The sequence below is a fragment of the Camelus bactrianus genome, chromosome 12 (genome assembly GCF_048773025.1).
Source record: "Camelus bactrianus isolate YW-2024 breed Bactrian camel chromosome 12, ASM4877302v1, whole genome shotgun sequence".
In the NCBI taxonomy this organism is placed as follows: domain Eukaryota; kingdom Metazoa; phylum Chordata; class Mammalia; order Artiodactyla; family Camelidae; genus Camelus; species Camelus bactrianus.
The window spans coordinates 38,791,974-38,818,256 of NC_133550.1; the positions used below are offsets into that span (position 1 = coordinate 38,791,974).

At 36.5% G+C, this 26,283-nt stretch overlaps 1 protein-coding gene and 1 long non-coding RNA gene across 3 annotated transcripts in view; one reads left to right on the top strand and one right to left on the bottom strand.

Moving 5' to 3' along the window:
- NTN4 (netrin 4) overlaps positions 1 to 26,283 on the top strand; it is a 104,192-nt gene that overhangs the window by 2,775 nt on the left and 75,134 nt on the right. For both annotated transcript variants that reach the window (XM_045522431.2, XM_010962751.3), the window contains exon 2: positions 549 to 1,078. In XM_045522431.2, coding sequence (XP_045378387.2) covers positions 549 to 1,078 — 530 coding nt within the window. The remainder of the gene's footprint in view (positions 1 to 548; positions 1,079 to 26,283) is intronic.
- The window catches only part of LOC105075012 (uncharacterized), a 165,447-nt gene continuing 139,844 nt past the window's right edge, over positions 681 to 26,283 (bottom strand). Inside the window, exons 3-5 of the long non-coding RNA XR_835834.3 lie at positions 8,839 to 8,960; positions 1,401 to 1,470; positions 681 to 818 (exon numbers count right to left, since the gene is read on the bottom strand). This is a non-coding gene — a long non-coding RNA (uncharacterized LOC105075012). The remainder of the gene's footprint in view (positions 819 to 1,400; positions 1,471 to 8,838; positions 8,961 to 26,283) is intronic.

A 26,283-nucleotide genomic window follows, 5' to 3' on the forward strand; every position in this document is an offset into this window, starting at 1 on the left:
CTAGGAAATTTGTCTCTTCATGTTTCTGTCTTAACAATGTCGTAGAATTTTACATTTTTTCCTTAATGCATTCTCATGAACATGTTAGATAATGCTAAGGACTCAAATTATATTTGAAAGACTAACTTGAGTGATCTTAAACAACATTATTGGTTTGGGGTATTATTTAAGTCATGACTTCAAAAACAAATGAGTGTATTTCAAATATAGAGACTGTTTAGAAAGTAAAGTATTTGAAAAGGTTCAGGCCCATTATCTTTACCTCAGTGTTTCCACTTTCCTTCCTCTTGCCCTTTACCTGAAGTGATTTTCTTTTCTTTTCTGTGAATTTTATAGCTGAACATGAAACGTACATATGTGCACACACACTTGCATATACAAAGGGTATAAATGCAGAACAGTATTTATGCTCAAATTTGGTAGAATTTCCTCTTTTCTGGAAGTCTCAGGTTCTATGGGGATAACTTGACTGTTGAAGATGGGCTAGGTGGACAAAAGAGCTTTCCAAATGGGTTTGTCTTGAATTACATATGCTTTCCCTTTTCTAGGACTGAGTGGAGTGGCTGGAGTGAGTGCCCGCTGTGAAAAAGCCTGTAACCCTAGAATGGGAAATTTGGCTTTAGGGAGAAAACTCTGGGCAGACACCACCTGTGGTCAGAATGCCACTGAACTGTACTGCTTCTACAGTGAGAACACTGATCTGACTTGTCAGCAGCCCAAATGTGACAAATGCAATGCTGCCCAGCCTCACCTGGCTCATCTGCCAGCTGCCATGGCAGACTCATCCTTCAGGTTTCCTCGCACGTGGTGGCAGTCTGCTGAGGATGTGCACAGAGAAAAGATCCAATTAGACCTGGAAACTGAATTCTACTTCACTCATCTAATTATGGTCTTCAAGTCTCCCAGGCCGGCAGCCATGGTGCTAGACCGGTCCCAGGATTTTGGGAAGACATGGAAGCCTTACAAGTACTTTGCAACTAATTGCTCAGCTACATTTGGCCTGGAGGATGATGTTGTCAAGAAGGGAGCTATGTGCACTTCCAGATACTCCAGTCCTTTACCATGCACTGGAGGAGAGGTAAGGGCACACGTTTTAACTCTATGCTGTAAATAAGGTAGAAAAATGTTACCAGCCCACATTTTTTAAAAGCATGACAGTATACTTGTAGCAACATGAATGAAATTAGAATTTTTCATGAGCTTTATTTGTCATAAATTATTTTTCACTCTTAGACGTGGATGTGCAGTCATTTTCAAGTAGGTTGCCCACTGGCTGAGTTTAAGTTGGAATTCTAAGATTTTAAGTTTTTTCATTGTAAGAAAGAATAGATACTTAACATCATCATTTTACTTAGAGGTTTAAAAGGCAGCTGATTTCTACAGTCAGAAGGACTACTCACTGTGCTTCTGAAGGGGCAGGAGTTACTGAGACAGCCTGTTCCTGGAGCCCGTGCTGGTATCTTCCTGAAACTGTTAACATAAATAGGAAGTAAATAAAAACAAAGCCAAGGGAGAAAAAAATCTGTTTGTCAGAAGGATACTTTTGTATAACAGAGGAGTTTTATTGTTAAGATTACAAGGGTGCATAGCAAACAAATGAAGGTAGTTTCTTTTAAGACGCAGAAATTCTTTTTGGACTCACAGACACATTAGTTCCAGCTTAGGATCTTGGGTCTATCCTGGGCCCAACACCACCTCAATCTCATTCTGTAAAACAGCCTTCTTAGCTATTAGTCCAATTTTTGTATGGAATGTTTAATCTTTATTTCGTATTTCCCCTCCCCTAAGGGGGAAACATGTCTTTTTAACTTGTATGGACGTACCTAGAAAGCTCTCCTTACCAAGATATATGAAAACATGGAATTTAGAGAAAATTGGGTGAAAGCAGATTAAGAAAACAAAATACTTTCAACATGAGATCAAGAAATATCAATGCAGAAAAAAAAAGAGAAGAGAGAGTATAGTATTTCTAATTCTGGTAGATGACAAGAACATACAGACTAGACAAGTGGTTCTCAGCTAGGGGTGATGCTGTCAACCACCACCCCCAGGGGACATTTGGTAATGTCTGGAGACATTTGGGGGGGGGGCGGACATTATTGGCATCTAGTGGGTGAAGGCCACGGATGCCATTATACTTCCTACAGCGTGTAAGACAGCACCCCTCCCACTCCCAACAAAGAATTATTAGCTTAAAATGTGAATAGTACCAAAATTGAGAGAGCCTGGACCAGGTGTTAGGCATCCATACAATGCATGTATTACAATGTATTCTAGCAGTCATTTATATTACTATTCACAGACTTCCCAGAGGATTATATTTGGTAAACATTTTTTGAGCCCCTATTTAGTGTCAGGCTCTGTGCTACTAGTTCTGCCTTTGGTTTGAGGGAGAGGGGAACTTGCCAGGGACTTGATGAAAAAACTGGTTTGGGAACTTCTTCTCCCTACTATTATAGACACATATGGATGTTTGCCATATTATCCAGCTTCTTCTGCAGGCACTGGAACCAAATAGGACGTGGCACAAGCAGCACACAGACTACTTTTCATTCTTTTTCTTCTTCTTTGCATTCTTCCCTAAAGTTGGCTTAATATTGTAAATCCCTGTGCACCCTGTCATGATGGACATTTTTAAAGATACCAGGACAGGAAAGAGACAGATAAGTTAGACTCATTGTTTTCTTCTGGGGAGAATACTTTGTGTTGCAAACAAATGAATGGCTTGAACTCTCAAATTGCTTTGGAATTGATCCATGGGCTTGTATCAGTTCCCTACATCTCAGTGCTACTGGGCCATGTGTATCTATGAAGTAGCAACAATACAGTTTCAGTAACCAGATGGCAGACATGCTTGCTTAGCAAATATCACATTGAATGTATTACAATGGCCAGCAATCAGAGAAGACTGAAGTAACATATATTTAACTGATAGCAGAGCAAAATCTTGTCTTCTTTAAAGCCAAACTACTTATTGTCATCAATGCTTACATCAAATTTGAAGCAGAGACTAAAATTTACGTTAGCTCTTTCAATATAGTCACCTTTTATATCTAGTTAAAAAAAACTTACCATGGTTATTATTTCAGCTGACTTAAATTTCAACAGCAAGAAAAACATCAAGTGCCATCTGGTTCTCTCTAGAGCATTGTTTGCATGTGTGCATTAAACCATCATAGAATTTCTTCCATTCAGAGATAGGTTTCGGAACGAATCTTTCTCTCCTGAGTTAGCAGAAGAGAGTCTTCCTTGAAGATAAGGACCAGAGGAAACCTTCCTGGAAATGATTACTACCTACCTCTCGTATGTCGCTTGGGAATATAAATTAGTGCTGAGCTACAAATTAATTTTGCTGTACAACTCTATGTCCTTAATCACTATCTCTGGAAATTGAGTGATCAGAAAAATAAGCCAATTAATCTAGCATATAAGTAGTCTCAGGTTTCATTTATTCTTTACTTATGATATTATAGACCTGCATCTTTCTCCATTCTATATAAGACTTCTTAGGAGTTCTCTAGCCTCTAGGTATTACCCTATTACTCAGGCTACCATAAATATGTCTGACTTAATTTGTTTCCATTTTCATTTGAAAATATTTCTTTGGACTTTCAGAGCCTTAGAGAGTGCTACTAGCTTCATGGCCAAGTAGTCAGATATGTCCATCTAACATATAAATATTCTCATTATGTGTCTTGTATCTCCCAGTGGGAAGTATATAGGATGTGACATTCCCAGATTTATTTGCCCATGCAACCCTCTTTTTGCAGAACTCCAATTACTATTTTTCAAACTTTAGAAATCCATGAATTACAACTTGAGAAATACTGGGGTAAAGGTATTAGGTGTTCCCAAAATCCTGGTAAAGGCACAGACAGGGGGAGATGTTGTTCCAGGGGTACAAAGTTTCACTTATGCAAGAGAAATAAGTTCTGGAGATCTAATGTACAACACATATGACTACAGTTTACAATACTTTATTGTATACTTGAAATTTGCTAAAAGGATGGATCTTATGTATTCTCACCATACATGCAAAAAAGTGGTTACTATCTGAGGTGATTGGTATGTTAATTAGCTTAACTGTGGAGATTATTTCACAATATATTTGTGTATCAAATCATCAAATTGCACATCTTAAATACATACAATTCTTAATTTTCAATATACCTCAATTTAAAAAAGGCAGGCCTGGTACTTGGCATGGAAGTGGGAAAGGGGGAGATAGGAAACAAATAACTAGGTAAAGTATACAGTATGCCAGAGTGTGGTAAGTACTAAGGAGAAAATAAAACAGGGTGGGGTGAAGAATGCTGGCAGGAAAGGGCTTGCTGTTTTTAAAACAGATGGAAGGATTTGTGTTTGATGAACAGACAGTGACAAGAACTCTGAGTTCCTGGCAAGTTTTCACGAATGAACAGAATCTATAATTAAGGATCCTATGTCTTTCAATTTGCATATATGGAAAAATGAAGTTGTATTAAAATGACAAACATTGGTTAAAAAAAAAACCCTTCTTGCTAGTGTTTCTTAGAATGAGGGCATTTGAAAAGGAACCTGAATGTCATCAATGGAAAAGCACATGACTGATGAGTAATCTGAAGCCTGAAGAGAGTTAAGTGACTTGTCTACAATTACTCAGCTGAAATCTGTGTTTCCTGACTTCTAGCCCAGTGCTATTTCCACTACACTAGTTCGAAATTCCTTTGTGCCAAGTCATTTAGTGTGAAAGATAAAAAACTATATACGTTCCTGTCCTTTGCAGTCCTTTCAGTCTACTTGGTAAGAGATTAAATGTGATAATTTGTGGACTGATTTATTAAATAATATGAGATAGTGCATGATTAATTCCCCAAGTATGTTGTGCAAATAATATGCCTTTCAAGATCTGAGTATTTGTTTGTCTCTTTAGGCCATTGAAAGAATTACATTTCAATACCTTGTGATGTTAATGTAGCACAAATGTGCAGAAAATGATAATTAACTAATCAGGTTTTTACAGGTATTTACATGTATAATATGCTAGGCAATATTTAGGATTTTTAAATCAAAAAGATAAAACAAAGTAATACATAAGTAGGAATGCTTCCTAAACACTACTCTTCAGTTAGCTACCTTTATTCTCCAGTCTTTGAAATCTGCTCATGCCCATTTTTCAGTAGCAATGGTCATGAGTCGTGGTAGCAGCTACTATCTACTGCATTCTGTGGAGTGCTCTGCATCCCTTGTTTTCACAAGAACCCTGTTAGTTGGGTACCAATATTGACCCCATTTTACAGACAAAGTAACTGAGACTTAGTGAGTCAGAGTGACTTGGTCAGAATAAATAAGTAAAGAGCTAACCTATGCCAGAGCTGGGATGATTAGCTTGCCTTAAAATGATTTATATGATTAGGTTTTATTATAACTCCAAAATTTAAAAAAACATAAATTGCTCTGGTTATTACTAACCTGTAAAACCTATAGCTTAACTGATAAATTATAACATGGTTGTGTGAACTTTGCATAATAAGCTTAATTTTTTTATCTTAGAAATGTTATAAATAACAAGCAAAGACTCTTTGCACTTAATGTTACCCAAGATCATTTAAAATAAACTATATGGGAATGAGTATCACCATTCTTCAGTACCATTTAGCATACTTTTTATTTGATGGGTTTGTTTGCTGAGAGGAGGGGAAATAAATTTTATCTAGTTGGTAACTGCTTTAAGTAATTTTTCTAAGTTTGTCATTTAACGTATTAATGTTCTGCTTTGAAGCATATGCTCAGCTATAATTTTGTTGAACTTACTTGAAAATAAGATGTTGTATATATTTGTTTAGAGTGCTTCAATTATCCACACCCTTGAGGCTACTCCCTTCTGGCCGAGGTGGGGCTAAAGACTTAGCACACACAGGCAGACAGACACACACACACACAAAGCCTTTAGTTTAAGGAAAATCCACAGAGTGGTTTTTATCAAATGAAATTATTCAAAGAAGCTACATAAAAATTACAACAAATCCAGAGATTAAATCAATAAACTTTGATTTATTGATTTCAAAGGGTCGATTTTTTTCCTCCCAAAATACCTTCTTTCTAGCTATTAAAAAAAATCTGTTTAGCATCTGCTTGCTTTGCTTGTTCAATTTGATGGTTTAACTTTGCCAATATTTATTTGGTAAAAATATTCTGGAAACTTTGAGAGATCATATTGCAAAATGCCGAGTTAGTAACCGCTGTTTCATGTTGAAAAATTAAGGCTGGACAATGAGGAGCAGGCATCTGAAGGTCAGTTATATGTAGGCATACAAGGCAGCTTCCTACCAAGGAATGGAGAACACATACCAGGATGGCGGTATTAGGGGCTGGGAGCTCTAGAAGATGAGAAAAATGAATCATACTGGAGAGTATGGAAGTTATTGCTGCTGATCAGTAATCAGAAATGTCTGAAAACTCAGTGATATAATCTCTCCCTCCTCTTTACTGCCATGAACTCTGCGTCACTCACATGTAACTATAATATCATGTTCCCTATCTCTTCTACTCCTATAGTGTTCACTTCTTGAGCAACTTTGTCTCTTCTCTCATTGTATTCATTCTGTGGCTCCCAGACCCCCAACCTCTGCATCTAGTACAGATCCTCACAAGGCGTAAATTTCCAAAATACATTGTTGAATTGAATTATAGGAAAATAACTATAAAATGATAATACCGTTTATTAATTGTGTTGGATGTTACACATCTCCTAAGTATCCCTTTAAACTAGTCATGATTTGTTCATTATTCTTACAAATATTTATATAGTGTCTTCTATGTGCCAACTATTTTAGGAGCAAAAAGTCAAAAATTCCTGCCCTTTGAGCTTACATTCTAAATGTAAGGTGCTAAATACAGTAAGTAAGCAATATATATGGAATGTTAGATAGTAATAAGTATAAATAAACAAACAAAGCAGGGAAGGGGGCTAGGAATTGGGGAGGAGGTTTTAAATGTTTAGACAGCACTCCCAAGGAAAGCCGCACTGGGATCTTTGAATAAAAGACCTGAAGGGAAGCAGAATTGAGCCAAGGGCATATCTAGGGAAAGAGTAAAGGCTCTGAGGAAGTCTGCCTCATGCCATTAGGACAGTGAGGGGACTGGTGATGAAGCAGAGGGGTTGAGGTGCAGTATAACAGGTGAGGTCAGAGGTCAGAGAGATAATGGGGAGCTAGGGGAGATTATGTGGAGCCTCATAAGTGGGTGACCAGGATGGCCCAAATTTACACCTAGATCACTTACTTAGAGGCTGTTAATTATTCTTAGCATCCCCTTTCACTCTCAGAATGGTCCCAATTTGGACCATAAGTTATAAAGTCACTGGTTTTTACTCTGAATGACATTGGAAGCCATTGGAGGTTTTAAGCAGAGGGGCAATATGATCAATTTATTTTTAATAAGATTGTTCTGGTTTGTGTGTTAAGGAAAGACCAAAGTAGGAAGCAGGGAGACCAGCTAGAATGCTCTTACAATAATTCAGGCTAGATCTGATGGTTCATGGACAAAAGGTAGCAGTGGAAATGGTGAAAAGTGGTTGAGTTCTGGGTCAATTTTATGGATGGAGCCAACAGTGTTTGCTGACAGGTTGAATGCAGGGTGTGACAAAAAGGAAAAAGTAAGGTTGTTTTTAGCCTGAGCACCTGGAGGAATGGGATAGCCAATTACTGAGGTGGAAAAGACTCTAGGGGAGCAGATTTGGAGGAATGCCAGGAGCTCATATTTGGACATGTTAGGTATGAGTTGCCTGTGAGACGTCCAGGTGGAGATACTGAGTAGGCAGTTGGATCTGTGAGTTTAAAGTTCAGAGGAGGGGTCTGAACTAAATAATATAAATTTGGGAGTAATCAGTGTAGAGATGATATTTAAAGCCATGAAACTGGATGAGATCATCAAGGGAGTGGGTGTGGATGGAAAAGAGGAAAGTCCAAGAACTGAGCCCAGGGGAGGATCAAAGTTACTCCATCGAAGCTGCCATTACCAAAAACACTTTTGCAACTGCCAAGGCTTATTTGAAAACCAGTCTTACCAATCTGTTGGTCCAGTGGTTGTTTAATTAAGCAACAGCATGAATTCGAATAACATTAACTTGCCAAAATCAAAACAGTGGGTACAAGTTTTAAAATGACAAGTAAGAGGAAAGGCATGAGACAATTTTAGGTTTTCAAAAGATGAACCAAAACAAATAGGGAGAAGGGAAAGCACTAGTCAGATAAAGAATGATGACAGAAAAGGGAGAAGAAACAGTATTGAAGGAGAAAGATACCTTTGAAAATATGCTGAAAGAGAAATGTTGATTTTAGGGGCTTTCAGATTATAAGCGGCTCACATTCCATTTTATCTTGACTCATCCAACTTTTAATCCTTTTTGACTCAAAATTTCAGCTATAGGAGCAGTTTTTTTGGAGTGATTTTTAAAAAGTCATTTTTTGGAATGCCCGTGAGCTATCACAGTATTGGAAACGAAATTAAAATACAGCATCGTACACATATTTTCTGCTTAGTGTATTGTGATACTTGATTTGCAGAATGTGATGAAGAACATCTACCTTAGGCAAGGGCGCTGTGCAATTAATTCCACTTAAGTAAAAGTATTTATGTTTTCACAATCTCAAAAAAATTAATGTTTTACCTAATGTTTACTGTATTAATGTTTAATTGTTCTATTAAGGAGAAGAGAAAACCATTTTTTAGAGATTACAGTAGAATGTGCCAGTTTCTATGTTTGGCATTTTGCATACATCTCACTTTATCTCTAAGAAACAAACTCTTCCTGGATGGTTTGTCTTGTTAACAAACAAATGAAAACAAAACACCAACCTTCTTTTTATGTCATATTTCACTTCTCTTCCTATCCTTCCTGCAACTGATTGAGGAGCAGAAGTCTTCCCAGGCGTCAGCTATGTTTGCCGATGTTACTTTACACTCCATAATCACTATTCCTAAAACAAAACATAAAAATTATGAAAAACATTCAGATGCTTTCTGCATGACATCATTTTTACTTAGACTATATCTTTTCGTGGCTACTGAAAAAGGCTTCAATGTTTTGAAATTGAGGAGAGAAAATGTAATCACTCTCTTATACTGCAATCTCCATTAAGAATTTGTTTCTTTTTATTTTATTTCAACCTGACCTTTCTGAGGTCTTCGAAGTTTTCCATCAGTTCCTCCAGTAATTGATGCCTACATTTCTCTTGTATCCTATGTCTCAATGAATAGTCATCTAACCCCACCCCCACCTCCCAATAAAAAGAAAAGGGAAATGGAGGTCCTGTCAAACCAGTGCTCTATCAGAAGAACTAGGGACCTCACTCTCCAACAACCCATGTTTCCTATCCCAACAAAGGGGTTGGACACTACACTCATCCTGTTATAACAATAGCTCCCTCTCTGATGATTATTGAAGTTCAGAAGAGCATAAGCCCACTGGGGGATCCTTTCTAGGGGATGGGGTATAGTGAAGATGTGTAGTTTGCAAAAAACAAAAAAAACAGGTAATTGTCAACTCCTGCTCCCCAAATCCCTAGCTCCCTTCCTTCCCACACACTCTATCAATTCCTATTTGTTACTTCTGGCCATTTTTTTCTACTTTTCATTTCTTTCCTCCAATAATCTAGTTATGTCTTATTAGAACACTTCTTTTATCTCTTCTCTGGCCCCCAAATACCTATTTGTCTGCAAAAATGGACATAATACTTCGCCTGCTCCCAGGATTTTCTCTCTGGACTCTTCTCTCAGTTCTCTCAACTCCATTGCCCCCTTGTCTTTCCATCACATCCCGATTCTAGTCCTTCTGTTTGCCTTCTTGCTCCTTCAGCTAAACAGTTGAAGTCTCATGGGAAAAATAATAACACAATTGTGCTGAGAGATGCCTCTACAAATTTATGTTTTCCACCCTGAAGTTCGCCCTCAAACACCCCTGGAAAAATTCTTTTTTCCTCAACTCTCTTTCATTCCTGTAGTGACTGTTTCAAAAGTGTCTTCCCCTCTCCCTAAAACCCCTCCACTCACCCCTTGCTTGCTCTCAGCCAAAGAGCTTGCCTCTTACCTCACTGAGAAAATAAAAACCTGAATGAATGGCATCCCTGCCTAATCCAGAAAGGCCCGTCAAGGCAAAAACTGAGATTCATTCTCAATTCCTTTCTCTCCTTCAGCCAGCCTCAGTCATTCACCACGGCTTGTCCCATTCTGATACTGGAGTCTCTCTTGAGTACATATGCTCTTCTCCATCCCTATGGCTACAAATAGTGGTGCAAAACACCATTATTTTTCATTTCTATGCATTTTTGCAATATTCTCCTTAAGATTCTCTCTAGTCTGTTTTGCTTGCTCCCCAATCTATTCTCTATACCATACTCTGACAGATCTTTATAAAATTCAAAATGTCACTTCTCTGCTTAAAACCCTTCAGTGACTCTCCAGTTTCCTCATAACATAGTCCACATTCTTTCATGTGACAGGCTAGGCCCTTTCTGATTGCCTGCTTCCCCAACTCTCATGACTGCCTCTTACACCCCAGCCTCCAGCCATACCTACTGAACTACGTGTATTACCTCAGGGTGCCAGGCTCTTTCTCATCCTCTGACCTTTGCACACAAGCTTCCTTCTCCTGAGACACTCCTCTCTTCTGCTCCCTTCCCTGAGTCCTACCTCCTATCCCCTTAGCTAAGTTGTCACTCAAATATTTTTTGGTTGGATGGATGAAAGGGTAGATAATATCTACTCATCCTTAAGGACTCTTCTTAAACTTCACCTCTTCCTAAAATTCTGGGTTAGGTGCACTATGTATGTGCATCACACATTGTGTACTCTTAGCTTGTGTTCACCTCTATCATGGCATTTATCACATTGTCTCACAAGCTCGTTAAGATGGTCCATGACCACACTTGAAGAAACACTACCCAGCATCTAACATATTTCCTAACATATTAAATAGCTATTTATCAAATAATGAACTCTGAGGCATTAGTGTTGTTAATATTATCAATAATAACTATTTATTGCTCTTTGTTGTTTGAAGCATTTTTATGCAAAGTACTTGGTGTGCAGACACACTAAACAGTCTGTTTGACATTGCTAAATGTTAAGTTAGCCATTTAGGATGACAGATCCTAAGGCAGATAGTTGATAGTACAATTTCTCAACAAGAACAATGTTATATCTTGCATCCCTTTGCAAACTAAAACCACAGGCTCTAAGTCTGCTAAGGCCTGGCACAAAAGATTCCAGTGTAGATGGAAAGGTTCAATATATCAACACCTCTTGGAAAACAGTGGAAGGTGCATGTAAAGGTATCTTGGTGGATTTTGTTTAGTTTTTCATCATTATCATTGGAAAGGACCTGACGGAGGGCCTGAGGCTTCTGCTCCTGCAATGCTTCCAGCTGGGCTTCTTACAATGCTGTGTCAGGAGCAAGAGTGGTTGTTTTGTGATTCTGGAAAACAATCACCTTGTGACACTGCCTCTGCACAAACTTGTGCAGATGTTTGTTTCACACAGATAAACTGCCAAGCTTCTTACTCCCTCTCCCTAAGAACTGCTCTTTCAAGTAAGCCAAATCCTACTCACCTGCATTTCTAGAGTTGGGAGGAGAAACTAAGTTCGAAGAAAGAGGTTTAAATATTCTTTCCTTTGACAGAACAAACAAAAACAACTTAAAAATGTAAAACTTGTAAACTATGTCTCCTTCCTATTACCTGAACTTCATTGTAGTATATGCCTGCCTTCAGGGAGTTCACAATCTGATTGGGACTTTTAAATTGCTCTCTTTCAAAGTATAAGTAGTAATTGAAAGGTGGAGGAGGGAATTCCATGGAGAACTGCACATATATGGAGACAGTCAACCCTCAGCATGGTTGGAGAGTATGGAGTGGTGTGGGGTGGGGAAGAGAGAGCGGTGGGGAAGATGAGGCTAACTCTGGAGGTTCAGGTTGGATTATAAAGGGCCCAGTGTGCAAAGTATTTTGGAATTGATGCTGTGGGTAGCAGAGATCAATCAATAGTTCTGGGTAGGGATAACATATTCAGAACTGTTTAAGAAAGACAACTCAGGGAGCAATGTGAAAGATTCTTAAGCAAAACTTATATGAGATTAAACTTAATAGTGATAAATTCCTCTTTTCAAAAATCAGCTGTACTACTATTAAAGAGGTGTAATTTATCAGCCATTCATGTGAAAAGGACCTGAGGGTTTCAGTTGACTGTAATCTCAACGTGAGTCAACAGTACATCATGATTGCCAAAAAAGCTAATGCAATCTTAGGCTGCATTAATAGAAGAAGAATGCCCCCAAACAAAAGAGAATAGCCCCTCTATTGTGTTCTCTAGTCAAAGCATAGCTAGAATATTATGTTCAGGTCAAGATATTCCTATTTAGAGAAAGCTGAGCAGAACTAGTGAGATCAATTAGAAACCTCATTATATAATGAACAATTTACTTGGGATATTTCACCTATGAGAGAGGATTTATGGATGTTCAGGAATTGCTAGCATTCTTCAGATGTTTGAAGAGGGATTAAATGGACTCTGATGCTTTCAGAAGGCAAGAGTTTGACCAAAGAAAGATTTTCTTAAAAACTGGATGTATCCAAAAGACAAACTGCACTCCCTTGAGTTTCTCATCCCATGCAATGTTTCAGCAAAGGCTGAATGATCCCCTTTAAGAGATGTTACTGAGAGGATTTATGTACAGATTTGGAGGTTTGTCTCAGAACTCTTTAATGTCTCATCTACCTCTGAATACATGGATTATGCTGTAGAGTGTGTAATGACTTAAGAAAATTCTTTACATCCAAACTACTCCAATAGCAGAGGTCTCAGGTCGGATACTGCTTAGTCATGTCACTCTTCCTGCCAGCTAGGCAGGAGCCCTCAACTTTGGTACAATCTTTTTGGGGAGATCTCACTTCTCACAAGGTGAGTGGTCCTTCTTTTTAACCTCTAAATATAAGGAAGTCACATAACTGCCAAAGAAAGAGGTAACAGAAGAAAAAGAAATGAGTCCCTACTCTCTGAGTCTCTATTTTGTATTAATAGATGATATTTTATCTATAGCTTATATTACTAGATGCAGTGCATAAGTGTAGGAGTTGGAGTCTCACATCAGGTCCATCACCACGTTCTGGTGGCTCTGTGTCTAAGTTGGTTCTTGCCTCCACTGTCACCACTTTAATTCAAGCTCCCTCACTCACACCTGAACCTCTCAAGTAGCTTAAAAGGCTCTCTTTAATTTAGAGGTCTTAGATTCTCCATTTGTAAATTGAATCAATATGAGAAAAAGTAAAATAAGACATATATAAATGTGTTGTATAAATGGCTAACTAAGTACTGTATCAATGCTCATTATTAATAATAATATAATTCAATTACATTATTAGTGAAGGGAACTTTTGGGCCCGTTCATCAGTCATTCAAATATCTGGATGCCCACTATGTGTCTAGCACTATTCCAGGCTCTGGGGATACAGTAGCAAACAAAAATAGACATAAAATGCATTCTAAAGCCCAGGCAACTGACTCACAGATAATTTTAAGAACACGAACCACTTGTAAGTTAGGGACATCCCATACAAACATTGGTTAACTGTCAATGTTTTTGAAGAGCATTGGGGGTCTACATTTTTGCTTAGTGCTTTTGGATAGATATTTATCTAGAGAACATCAGTCTTGGCCATTTAATAGCAGAAAAGTGAATATAAAGAATTATATATATTTTCATTAAAGCAGTAGCCCAGTCACCTTCACAAACAGGCAAAAATAGACTAGAAGGAGTTAGACTTAGAGAAAAATAAACAAATTAGGATAGACAAAGAAAAATTCATGTCTCTTCATTCCACATTTAGTTCTGCATACCTATTGTGACTACATCTTTTTAAAACTGTATCATGAATGTCAAGTAGAAGATAAGGAACTAGATTTTTAAAGATATTTTTAGATGGCAAAGTTATGGTAAGACACAAGTATGAGCTTAAAGTAAAATTTCTTATCAAAAACTGAAAAAAATGTATCCACCTACACCTTGTTGATATTTCAGACTCAAGGAGGAATTTCCAAGTGATTTTAGTAAGAGGTTGCTCTGTAGTGAACTCAGAGCAAGCGAGCAAAGTTTAGTTCCTGTCTCTCGTCTGGATTCCCTATTTAAACTTGCCTTTATTGCTTTGTTAAAAATAGATATTCTTCATGATTTTGTAAGGTAGGTTTGTTGTTAAAATTAATGGTCTTATAAAATAATATGCTTGAAAAAGTCTCTCTTGAAGTCCTGTTCAAGTTAGGAAGTTATAACATGTTGAAAAGATTACCAATTTGAAATACGGTATCCAGAACAGGTAGAAAGCACCTGTTTTCCAATAACTTTATAAAACATGCACCAGGCACACATGAAAATCGATGGGCCAGGACTTCGGTGATGTATTATTTCTGCTCCTTTTTAGTTCTCCTTTTTTAAAAGTCCACTTAAGAAAGGATTTAGCTCCTTCTGGATGGTCTAGCAGTTACTTTCATCCTCACAGGCCATTTTAACCTCCCGGTCAGTGTCCAACCAGTCACCTCCATCACTTCAACTGCTCATGGAGTTAGGAGGAACTGATTCTGTTCACATGTAGCTACTGAATATTTAGGCGGCTGCAGCCTTCCCCTGAGGCTCTTACCACAGCCTTACCTGCCAGTTTGCCTTTCAGTTTAGTTGGTGTATAACCAGAAATATTATTTTCTCATGAAATGAGAAATGACAGGTGCTATGGAAATATGCAGATAATATCACTACATTCTATTCAGATATAGAAGTGACTCTTTCCTCCCCTTCCCCACCTCCCAAAATAATAATATTGAAACTTGATTGTTCTGCCGTGATTGTAGATGAATGCTCAGGAGGCTACATAAATAATATTCTCATAGTGAACTCATTTCTTTTCTTATCATACACTGTCTCCACTCATCAACTCCATTTCTTCCCAAATAACTGTACTGAAATAGTATCATTCTTTTAAAATGTGGATATTCCTTAGGCTACAGAAAAACCTTTGAAATGCACTTGGATTGAAAAAGAATTGGAAAAGCAATGTTCAGCAGCAGAGGCTGGAATTTATTTGACATCTTAGAGGGGGAAGTGTCTGGAAAATAGTGTCATCAGTGGCTTGCACACACATACACAAAAATAATACAGAAGTCATCTGCTACCTAGCCAAAGTGGTAAATGGTCTAGAAACTATGTGATATGAGACACTGTATATATTTTACCTGGAGAATGGAAGTTGATGGCTACCCTTAAATATTTGAAGGACTTCTTTATTGAAGATAAAGTAGACTTATTTTGTATAGCTCCAAGATCAGTATTGGAAGTTACAGAGGACAGATCCTAGCTTAACACAGAAAAACTTTTTGATAATTTGAACCATCAAAAAATGAAACATGCTGCCTGACAAGGGTGTGGGATCTAACTGAGAATGGATCGGTATCAGCTGTTCTAGAGGAACTTCCTGCATTGAGAAATTTGGGTTAAATGGCCTTATGTTCTCTTCTGCTTTAAAAAATGTTTTCAGCTGTTTTCTAACACTGCTTTTGACAGCACTCAGTCAATTTTCAAGAATTAAGGAACAACTGAAATCCAATGCATAATTGATTTTCTTATTCAGTTTTGTATCCAGAGTGCCTAGCATAGTGCTTGATACAAAGATTCTCCTCAATAAAAAAAAAAAGGTTGAATTAATAAATAAATGCTTCTTTTATTAAAAAGCTTAATGTCACATAGACTTGGGATTTTATCTTATTTAATCATGGCTTTGTCATCACTCAGAAACAAAAATGACACTACCGATAAGAGACACAATTAGGATTTATTTTAGCCAAGCTTGCAATCTATCCAGGTTGGAAATGTCTTTTTCTTATCTAAAGTATGAGAAAGAAACATTTTTAGAAACTAAATGAGGTTTAATTTGTTTCTCTTTGGAGGTCAGAATTTCTATTATGGGCTTTCATGCTCTATAAGCCCAATGGCTTAAACACCCTGAAAGATTCTGTACTTCCAGCTCTTCACTGTAAATCTCTACTCTGAAGCAAGAAGGAAACATAGACTAATTTTACAGTATTGATTGTTTTCTATCTCTAAGAATCATATAAATTAGGGATACCAGTCTTTCAGCTGAACTGGTTGTACTTCACTACATGTAGGTCAAAGTAGAGAAAATATTATCTACTTTTTATCCTTTAAGTTAGTTTACTTCCTTTTATTTCTGCAAATCTTTCCTTCTAATTCAGCGTTCAGTTGTCTTCCTTAATTCATCTCTTGCAACTAACCCTTATATGTTAGACTAGAACTTAATGGGAAAAGGTATATGAGAGTTATCTCTACTGAGAAAACTTTTCATGGCAATTAACACCTATCTTCAAGGTCTCCTACAAGTGAAGGACAAAGTAGCCCTATGCAACCCATTACAACAGTAATAGCAAATATTTGTCTGTGGTTTAGGGAAAGTCAGGAGGTCCCTTTGAAGTCTATTTGTTTGGTAGCTAGGATCTCTCCACTAGGGTAACATTGTTTAAAGTCTGATATACTTTTTAAACCTTAACCAGGACATTTTGGTTGCTCCTGATTAAGTCTCTTGAATGAAATGGTGAAAGCACGTTCTAGTGTAGGTTTGCGTTATGGAAATCCCCCAACAGGCACAAAAATGTTCAACAAGAAAGCTAGTTTTAAAGTCAGGCTAATGGCCAAATGTAGTTTCTTATGTTACCCAGTTAGAGAACATGTCTATTTTTAACTTATATGCATATATGCATTTTATAGGGAAGATTAATTGAGAGGATAAACAGGGGGGAATAAAATTTTAAAGCCTTTAACATGAAAAAAATAACGTGAAAATTTAGCCACAGTGGATAATTTTACTGGCATTTGGTCTTGTTAGTGTTTAAGAGTCATCTTATTCTTAAAGAGAGGGATGAGAGACAAGAACTATAGAAATGTAGATGTAGTTAGGTAGATTTAGGGAATTCTTCTGGATGTTAATAACTGATTTTTCATGGTTTATCTTTTTTTAATATGGCTAGGTTTTGTAAGTAAATTGGAGATCCAAGAATGATTCTTTTAGTGTACTTCATTTAAAGGAATATCTCTATTGCTGTGCTGCAGGAAAATTCACTTTTACCAGGTGCATAATTTTACTGCATTAAAGTACCTCGATATTACAAGTAAGTGAATGAGGCATAGAAGAGTATAAACAGCTTTATTCTGATCATGTTGAATAATAGCAGGGCCAAAGCGAAACCCTAGGAACTTTTAATTCAGTAAGTGAAATAGCTACCCAGAGCTGCTGTAATTTCATCTACTCTGAAAAAAAAAAAAAAAAAAAAAAAAGATACCTGCAACACCATAGTCTCTGCTACTTAAATAACTGAGGATGCCTCCAAATACGGCAAATTAAAGAAAGCATGTCATTTGCAACATTCATTTGCTCGAGGAGAAAATCTCAAGTAGAATCCACTACCCTTTAGGGAGGAAAGGGAGATGGGTAGGAAAGGGATAAGAAAGAAAGAATAATTACATTTACAAATTCAAACTGATCTTCTTAAAATCAGATAGGTTTTTCTTTTTGTCTCATTTCTGACACTCCAGAAGTTGCACATCTTAAAAGTCAGCAATTTGAAATAGGATTTCTGCTTCTCCTTGTGAAGGATTAACTGCTATAGGAATTACCTTCCCACGTTAAAAAATAAAAAATAAAGATAGTACACCAGAAAAAAAAAGTGATAATTATTTCTGACACTGGCCAACAGGCAGCACATGACTGATCTCTGAGAGAAGGGGAACAAACATGACAAGCCCTGTGACTGCCCAGCTTACTGATGGGGCATTTCTAAGGCATGGCAAAGGGAGAGGAATCCAAAGTACAATGGTCTCACTTAACTTGTGGAGACAGATCAATGCTCAAGGAGGCCAAGGCAGCTAGAATTTGTGGGGCAGAATACTGGAGAAGAGGAAGCTGCATAAAGAGAGAAAAGTCTACAGGTCTGTTGAAAAGTCTCCTCAAATCTTTGGCTGAATACTAAGCTGCTTACATGTGAACTAAAACTCTCCAAGAATGGGGAAGGAAGCACCAGAATATAGTAACTAGCTGAACAATTCCTAGTATTCCCACAAGGCTGAGAATAGTTCATGTTCCTACCACCCAAAGTGGAAAGACCTCATAATTCATAGGCACTGGGAAGAGTCCTTATAAGGGTTCTCAGATAGCCTTACTAGTGGGTTTAAATTAGCCCTAGAGTGAAGACTAGACGGGATTCACCCTAACAAAAAATTGAAACGACCCTCAAAAAGATTAAACTGATCCCAAGTAAATTAACTGCATATCAGAAAAAAACTTAACTCTTCTTAGAAAAATGCATCAACATCCAGCAACCAACAACATAAAATTCAGAATGTCCAATGTTCGATCAGAATTAACAACCATGAGACTATGACTCCTGACCAGAAGAAAAATCAATTAATAGAAACACCCAGAAATGACACAGCTGGTAGAATGAGCAGACAAAGGCATTAAAATAGATACTATAAATATATCCCATATGTTCAAGAAAACACAAACATGTTTAAGATAGAAATAAAAGATATTTAAAAATCCAAATTGAACTTCTAAAGATGAAAAATGCAATTTCTGAAATGAAAATATACTGCAAGGGATTAACAGCAGTTTAGATAGTGTGGAAGAAAAGACTGGTGAACCTGACAGCATAAGTAGTGGAAACTATAAATTAGTAAAGCACATAGAGAAAAGAAAATTGAATGAAAAGAGCATTAGTGAACCTAATTACCTCCCCCCACCAAAAAAAAGTTTAAAAGAGCATTTGTGAACTGTGGAACAATATTGAGTGATCTAACATTCATGTAGGTGGGGTAAAAGAAGAAGCAGAGGACCAGAATAATTTTTGTAAGGAATAACAGGCAAAATTTTTCTAAACTTGATGGAAACTATAAATCCACAGATCTAGTAAGATCAATAAACTTCAGGCAAAAGAAACATGAAGAAAACTATACCAAACAAAGCTGTCAAGGTGATTCAATGAAGAAAAAGTAGCCTTTTCAACAAACAGGGCTGGAATAATTGGACATCCATATGCAAAAAAAAAAAAAAAAGAAAGAAAGAAAGAAAAAAGAACACTTAACTTAGTTCTCAACACTTACTTCACACCATATAGAAAAGTTAATTTGAAGTGAACTGTATACCTAAATGTAAGAGCTAAAATGATAAAACTTCTATAAGAAAACATAGGAGAAAATATTTATGGCCTTGAGTTAGGCAAAAATTTCTTAGATGGGACACAAAAAGCACAAATCACAAAAAGAAAATATTGATAACTGAATTTTATAAAAATTAAAAACTTTTATCTTTAAGATACTATTAAGAAAATGAAAAGACAAACTGTAAGCTGGAAGAAAATATTTGCCAATCATATATCTGAATATATATTTATATATCAAAATTTGTAAAGAACTCTTATAATTCAACAAGAAGAAAAACAAGAATAAAAAATGGGCAAAAGATTTGAACAGATACTTCACCAAAGAAGACGTATGTCAAACACATGAAAAGATGCTCAACACCATTAGTCAACAGGGAAATGTGCATTAAAACCACAGGGAGAGATGTTCACATTCACTATCAAGGTAACGTTAAGAAGACTGACAATACCAAGTGCTGATGATAATGTGTAGCAACTAAAACTTTCATCATACATTGCTAGTGGAAATGCAAAATGGTACAATCACCTTAGGAAACAGTCTAGCAGTTCCTAGTAACGTTAAACATGCTCTTACCATACTACCTAACAACTCCTCTCCTAAGTGCCCATGAAAAATAACTTAGGTTCTCACAATGACTTCTGTGTGAATGTCTGTAGCACTTTTATTCATAATAGCCAAAATCTGTAAACAACCCAAATGTCTATCAACTGATGAATGAATAAACAAACTGCCAAAATTCTTCAATAATTTCTTTCTTGCTTCCATTTCTTTGTTCGTTATTTTCTTGAAACCTTTACAAACTGTCCCCTATTCCATCTGGGCCCCCAAAAGTCTTCTGTGAGCCAGCCAAACCCCTCATTTTTTTTCTCAAATTCTTTCTTGCCTCCTGAATTGAATTTGCCATTATTAATCACATTTTCTTTCTTTGCATTCTCACTTCCTTTGGCTTCTAGGAAGATGAATTTTCCCTATTTTTCCTATATTGGTCACTGGTCCTTTTTTGGTATTATTTCTGGCTCATCTCCTTCCTTCTGACCTCTAATTATGAGTGGCCCCTAAAGCTTAGCCTTTAGTTCTTAGTTTTTGTTCTGCTATTCATTTCTTGGCCTCTCACATATGGCTGTTCTGTCCCACCCTGCCCACACTGCCTCCACCATGGTCCAGGCTCTTCTCTTTGCCAAATTTATTCTCCTGAAGAGAAGTGCCAATAATTTCTCTCTCCTGATCACCTGCTTAAAACCATCAACTATTCTATAACCAAACAAAGTTAGCTATGATATGATGGTAATAATGCTGAACTTGAACTCCAACAACCTGGGTTCAGCTCTAGCTCTGCCGCTTACTAGCTAGATGAGTTTGGACAAGTTAATTAACATCTTCTCAGGGTTTCTGTATCTGAAAAATGGGAATGAATAATACCATACCACAGGTTTACTGTAAGTATGAAATTAGATAAATAAAGATAAAAGCAGTTTGCGACATGTAAATCATTATTAAGCATGAGTATGATCCTTCAACAAATATGGTTAACTCTTATACATGCCAAGCATTGGCTATATGGTGGGCAAGCCAACAAGGCACTCTGCAGTCATGGGGCTCACAGTCTAGAGACAAATATATCAATTCAAATAGAAATGGTTAAGTTTTAATTCTGGAAGAAATAACAGGTACTTGAAGTAACACATTGGAAGAACATCTCATTTGGCTTGCAGTGGAGAGGAATGATGAAGAAAGCTTACCAAATAGTGACATCTAAGATGACACCTAAAAGATAGGTATCAGTTGGCCAACTAAGGGGGTCAAGCAGTGGGTGACAGTGGCAAAGAGGTGTGAAAAGTATTCCAGGCAGGGGAATTGTATGGGCAAAAGTCGGGAAGGGGAAGGGAGAGACACCATGGAGCTTTCTAGGAACAGAAAGGAGTTCAGTATAACTGGAGTATATAAAGTTGAGTACAAAGAGAGGGAGCAAGATTTGGGAGGGATGGGCAGTGAAAGCATAGAGATCATACCTGCAATTTCCAGTCTAGACAAGCAAACAGAAAGTATTAATGATCCAAGATGAAGCAGAGGGTATTCCAAACTATGAGCCAAATATGGTGACAAGAAACAGGTGAAATACTGGGAAGTTACACAGATTGACATACAGTCAGCATCTGAGGGATCCGTCAATGAATCCTAGCCACTGGGCTGCATTTACTAATAGGGCTCAGTCCCAAAGAAGGTCGATATGCCAACAAAAAAGGCAAGTCCCCAATAAAAGGCTATTCACCAATCAAGTTTATTTACAAAAAGCAGTGATTTTTCAGGTGTTTCTACATCTGATGTCTTTTTAAAAATCTTCACCACATCCCTGTAAGCCAAACAGGAGTAGGTATCATAACTTTTATGAGGGGGACAGTTAGTCACATCCATTAATAAAATAAAGGTGGTACAGTTACTGCCATCCATTATTAGGATGATAAGTGGAGGTGAGATAAATCATATATAATATTTTCTTTAATCATCCATTTAAAATTTAACTTTAATTCAGAAATGACTAGCTGGAAAACAAGTTTAAAGTGGAATATAATGAAAAAAGTCATTAGATTGGAGGTCAGGAAACTGGGTTCTAGTCATAGTTCTGTCACAAACCTATTGATTGACCTTTGGCAAATCACTTTAAGCACTCTGTGCCTCAGTTTCCTCTAGTTGGACTAGATCATAGATTGCTAAAGACTCTCTGACACTTAAATCCTATGACTCCAAGTAGTGAGGGCAAAGGAAAAGCTAGGATTCCAAATATACTGGATAATTTTAAAAAATATATTTATAGCCCCAATCTTTATTTTGGTCTTCTGTCTTGTTTCTTGTTCCTTCTTGCAGTTCTGTCATTTCTCTTCCCCCGGAGATATTTAAAAAGCTGCCTTTTCATCATTTTAAAACTGTAAATATACCCTTGAAACATGCAAAGAGGCTTTTGTGTACTTACAAATCGAGGTTATTATAGTACAAGTAAGTCACTTGAGTGCACTGCATTCCTCAGCTTGCTCCATGGAGAGCTTTATTAGGTTATATTGTCCTATCTTAGAAGGACTAGTTGCGTAGATAAGACTCTCCCACTTTAAAAAGTGGGCTATCTGATGAAACAGGGTACTTAATGCTCCAGAGTGTAAGCAGAAGGATTTTGGCGCTGCCCAAAGACAGACACACTTCTCTCAGACAAGTAGGTGCTCCACTTAAAGTGGCACAGACAAGGACAAATGTTCTAAAATTAAACCAACCAGCTGCTCCACCACAGACGCCCACCTGTTAATTATGCTATCTTCTCCTTGTCCAGCCTCCTCTCTCCATGAAACCAGAACTCCCACTTGCTGCAACCCTCTAAAAGCCTGACACTTCACATGCTTTCTCAAAGGTTACCTACTCAGGAAAGCAGAAAGCTGGTTTCAAGACCATATTGAGGTATATGTACTTGAAGAGTCTTATGTTCTTTGAGCTTTTCTTCTCAAATTCCTAAAACTTCAACTTAAACAGTGCCAGCAACTAGTTTCAGAAGTCAATTGACATATAGTCTTTCTTGTTAGTGAGGTGACAATACAAAATCAGAGTGTGTGAATCCCACTAAATATTAGGACTTTAAAAAGTATGAGAGTTTGGAGTTTTAAGATAGCTTGATAAACAATAGAAATGGAGACAAATATATCAATTTCTATGTTTAGGTCTTAGGTGTGTCATCAATCTAACAATAAACAGAACAGCTGTCAATGTATAGTAACAAGACTCAATGGAACTAACCAGATGCTATTTGTAAACAACTTGTAAACACCCCATAAAACAAATGATGACTTTATAAAATGTAACTGGAAATATTTCTCAATACAGATGTTATTCTAACCAGGCTTAAGTAGAGTAGGGAAGAAGTGTGATTATTTTTCTAATATAGAGTTAGTTTTTGCTGTGGAGGTGATTTATCTTTTTATGAGGCTGTATTGACCAAAAAGTAGCAGAGATTCCTCCCTAAATGTGTTTTTCTCATTCTTGCAGTTGGTGTACATTTATTACTGAAAATACATTATTCAAATTTGGCACTCAAAAAGTATTTTAATATGGATTAATAGTAAATCCATTTTTCCTATAAAGTAAAATTTTTAAGTAAAACCTTTAAAGTGGTAAAGAATTAGCAAACAACTAAGACATTTTTTATGATAAAGTTTCTTGTGAAGTACTATGTGCTTAGTATATTCTCTTATGAAAAAAATTTACAGTATATAAATAATATTTTATTATATTTATATTATTATTCTTATGTCAGAAAATTAAAATAAATGTCTTAACATGATTCTATATTGACTCTCTCAATATGTATTGTTGAGAATCTATCAGACACAGTATCAGATGGAATACAAAGACACATTGAAGCATAGCATAAACATAAAAGTATAAATTAGAAGATTATAATAAGTATCAAAAATTATAAAGAAAGTTATAGTGAGGATTTATCTGCCTGTTAAAATACGCAAAATTCTAAAATAGAATTATTGACTAACCTTATGAAGTTTAGATGTTTGTTTTAAATTATTTTTCACATTTTTTAGTTTGACATGCCCAGCAAGAAAACTCATTTGTTTTTTAAGCCTTCTTATCTAATAAATGTAACCATACTTCTAGATTTATTATGAAACTTTCATACTTCTAGATTTATTATGAAACTTCCAGTATGTCATTTCTATAATATTTTTATGCAAAAAGAAGGGCTGAGAGGGTATAGCTCAGTGGTAGAGTGTGCGCTTAGCATGCAGGAGGTCCTGGGTTCAATCCCCAGTAACTCCCTTTAAAATAAATAAATAAATAAACAAACAAACCTAATTACCCCCCCAAAAAAAACCCAAAGTAAAGAATAAAGTAAAGTAAACAATAAGGGCTTAGTCCAGTTATAGTTCTATAAACTGTATTTCATACAATTAAGCTGTCTTGGTTTTTTCAGACTTCAGCTCTCAGCCAAAATGCAATAACAAAAACCAGACTAAACCTGCTGCCTGAAACAACTAAAAAAAAAAAAAAAAATAGACAAAATACATGAAGTTTTCAGGTACAGGACATCAGGCAGCAGAGGACAGTGATCCTAAAGAGAGCAGAAACAAATGAGGTAAGCTTTGTGACTGCCCCAGCTTATTGCCTAGTTCCCAGACTGGGGTACAGGGAGGAGGAATCTAGGAGGAGCCTAATGGATTTCCTGAATTTAGGCGCTAAGAGTCAGAGAAGGCCAAGGTGGCTAGAATTTGCAGGACTGAGTACCAGAGAAGAGAGAATTGCACTGGGGGAGAGACTTCCAAAGACTGACAGATGATCCCCCTCCAGTCTTCAGCAGAGTACTTATCAACACATGTGTGTAAGAAAACTACCTGAAGCCAGAGAAAAACCATCCTAAAGAACAGAGGGAGCAAATCCTCAGAGGTCATGTAGGACCAGGACGAGTCAGCTAGAGTTGAAAACCTTGTAATTCAACTTTGTAATGCATCAGTAGAGTAATTAGAAGGGTACTGCCTCAGTAAAATGGCAGAACTAGTCCTATACCAGCCCTTCATACTAAAGGATGTAATTGGTCCCAGCTAACAAAACTTAAAAGCAAGCTTCAAAAGGATTCAGCTATTTCCAAGTACCTTAACTGCATCCCAGAAAAAAGCTCAAGAATATAAAAATATCTAGCACTCAACAAGGCAAAATTTAAAATGTCCTGCAGCCAATGAAGCCATGCAAAAAAACAAAACAACAACAACAAAAAAAAAACCAACAAAAAAAACCCCAGAAAAATACAACTCATAATGAGTAGAAAAATAAATCAATAGAAACAGATCTAGAAATGACACAAATAAATGATAGAATTAGTAGTAATGGACATTAAACAGTTAACATAACTATGTTCCTTAAGTTTAAGAATGTAAAGACTGACCACATTAAGCAGAGCATGGAAAATATAGCAAATATCCAAATTGAACTTCCACTGTTGAAAAACACAATGTCTCAGGTGAAAAATACATTGAATGTAATTAGTAGGTTAGATACTACAGAAGAGAAGATTTGTGAAGTTCAATATATAGCAATAGAAACAACCCAATATGAGACACAGGAGAAAAAAACACAGAAAAATAAATAAATAAATCAGCAACTTAAATAAATACATCAGTGAGCTGTGGAACAACTCCAAACAATCTAATATATATGCAATTGGAGTCTACAAAGGAGAGAAGAGAGAGGAGGGGAACAGAAAAAAAATTAACAAATAATGGCTGAAATTTTTCTAAATTCGATTGCTATAAATCCACAGATCCAAGAAGCACAACAAAACTTAAACATAAGAAAAAAGAAGAAAACTACCCCAAGACATACCATAATCAAATAGTCTAACAATGAATACTAAAGAGAAAACTTTAAAAGCAGCCAGAAGAAAAAACTAGTAAAGCATTATGTACAGAAGAACAAATACAAGACTGGCAGCTTTTTGACAGCAACAGTGTAAGACAAAAGACAGTGGGGCAGAATCCTGAAAGTACTGACAGGAAAAAAAAAAAAAAGTCAACCTACAATTCTATACCCAGCAAAAATACCTTTCAAAAATGAAGAAGAAATAAAGACTTTTTCAGGCATAGAAAAGCAAAAAAAAAAAAAAAAAAAAAAAAGTTTTTTACTGGCAGACCTGCATTATGGCAAATGTTAAAAGAAGTCCTTCAGGTAGAAGAAAAATGAAACCAGATGGATATCTGGATCTACAAAAAATAATGAAAATCATCAAAAAGGGAAAATAGGTGGCTACCTTTAAAATATTTTTTCTTATCTTTAAAATATCTTTAAAAGATAATTGACTTTTGAGAGCAAAAATATTAACAATGTATTGTGGAATTTATCATACACATAGAAGTCAAATATATGACAACAGTAGCACAAGGTTGAAGGTAGTAAATGGGATTATACTGTTGTAAGTTTCTTATACTATATGTGAAGTGGTAAATATTACTTAAATATAGACTGTGTTAAGTCAAAGATGATTCAAGGAA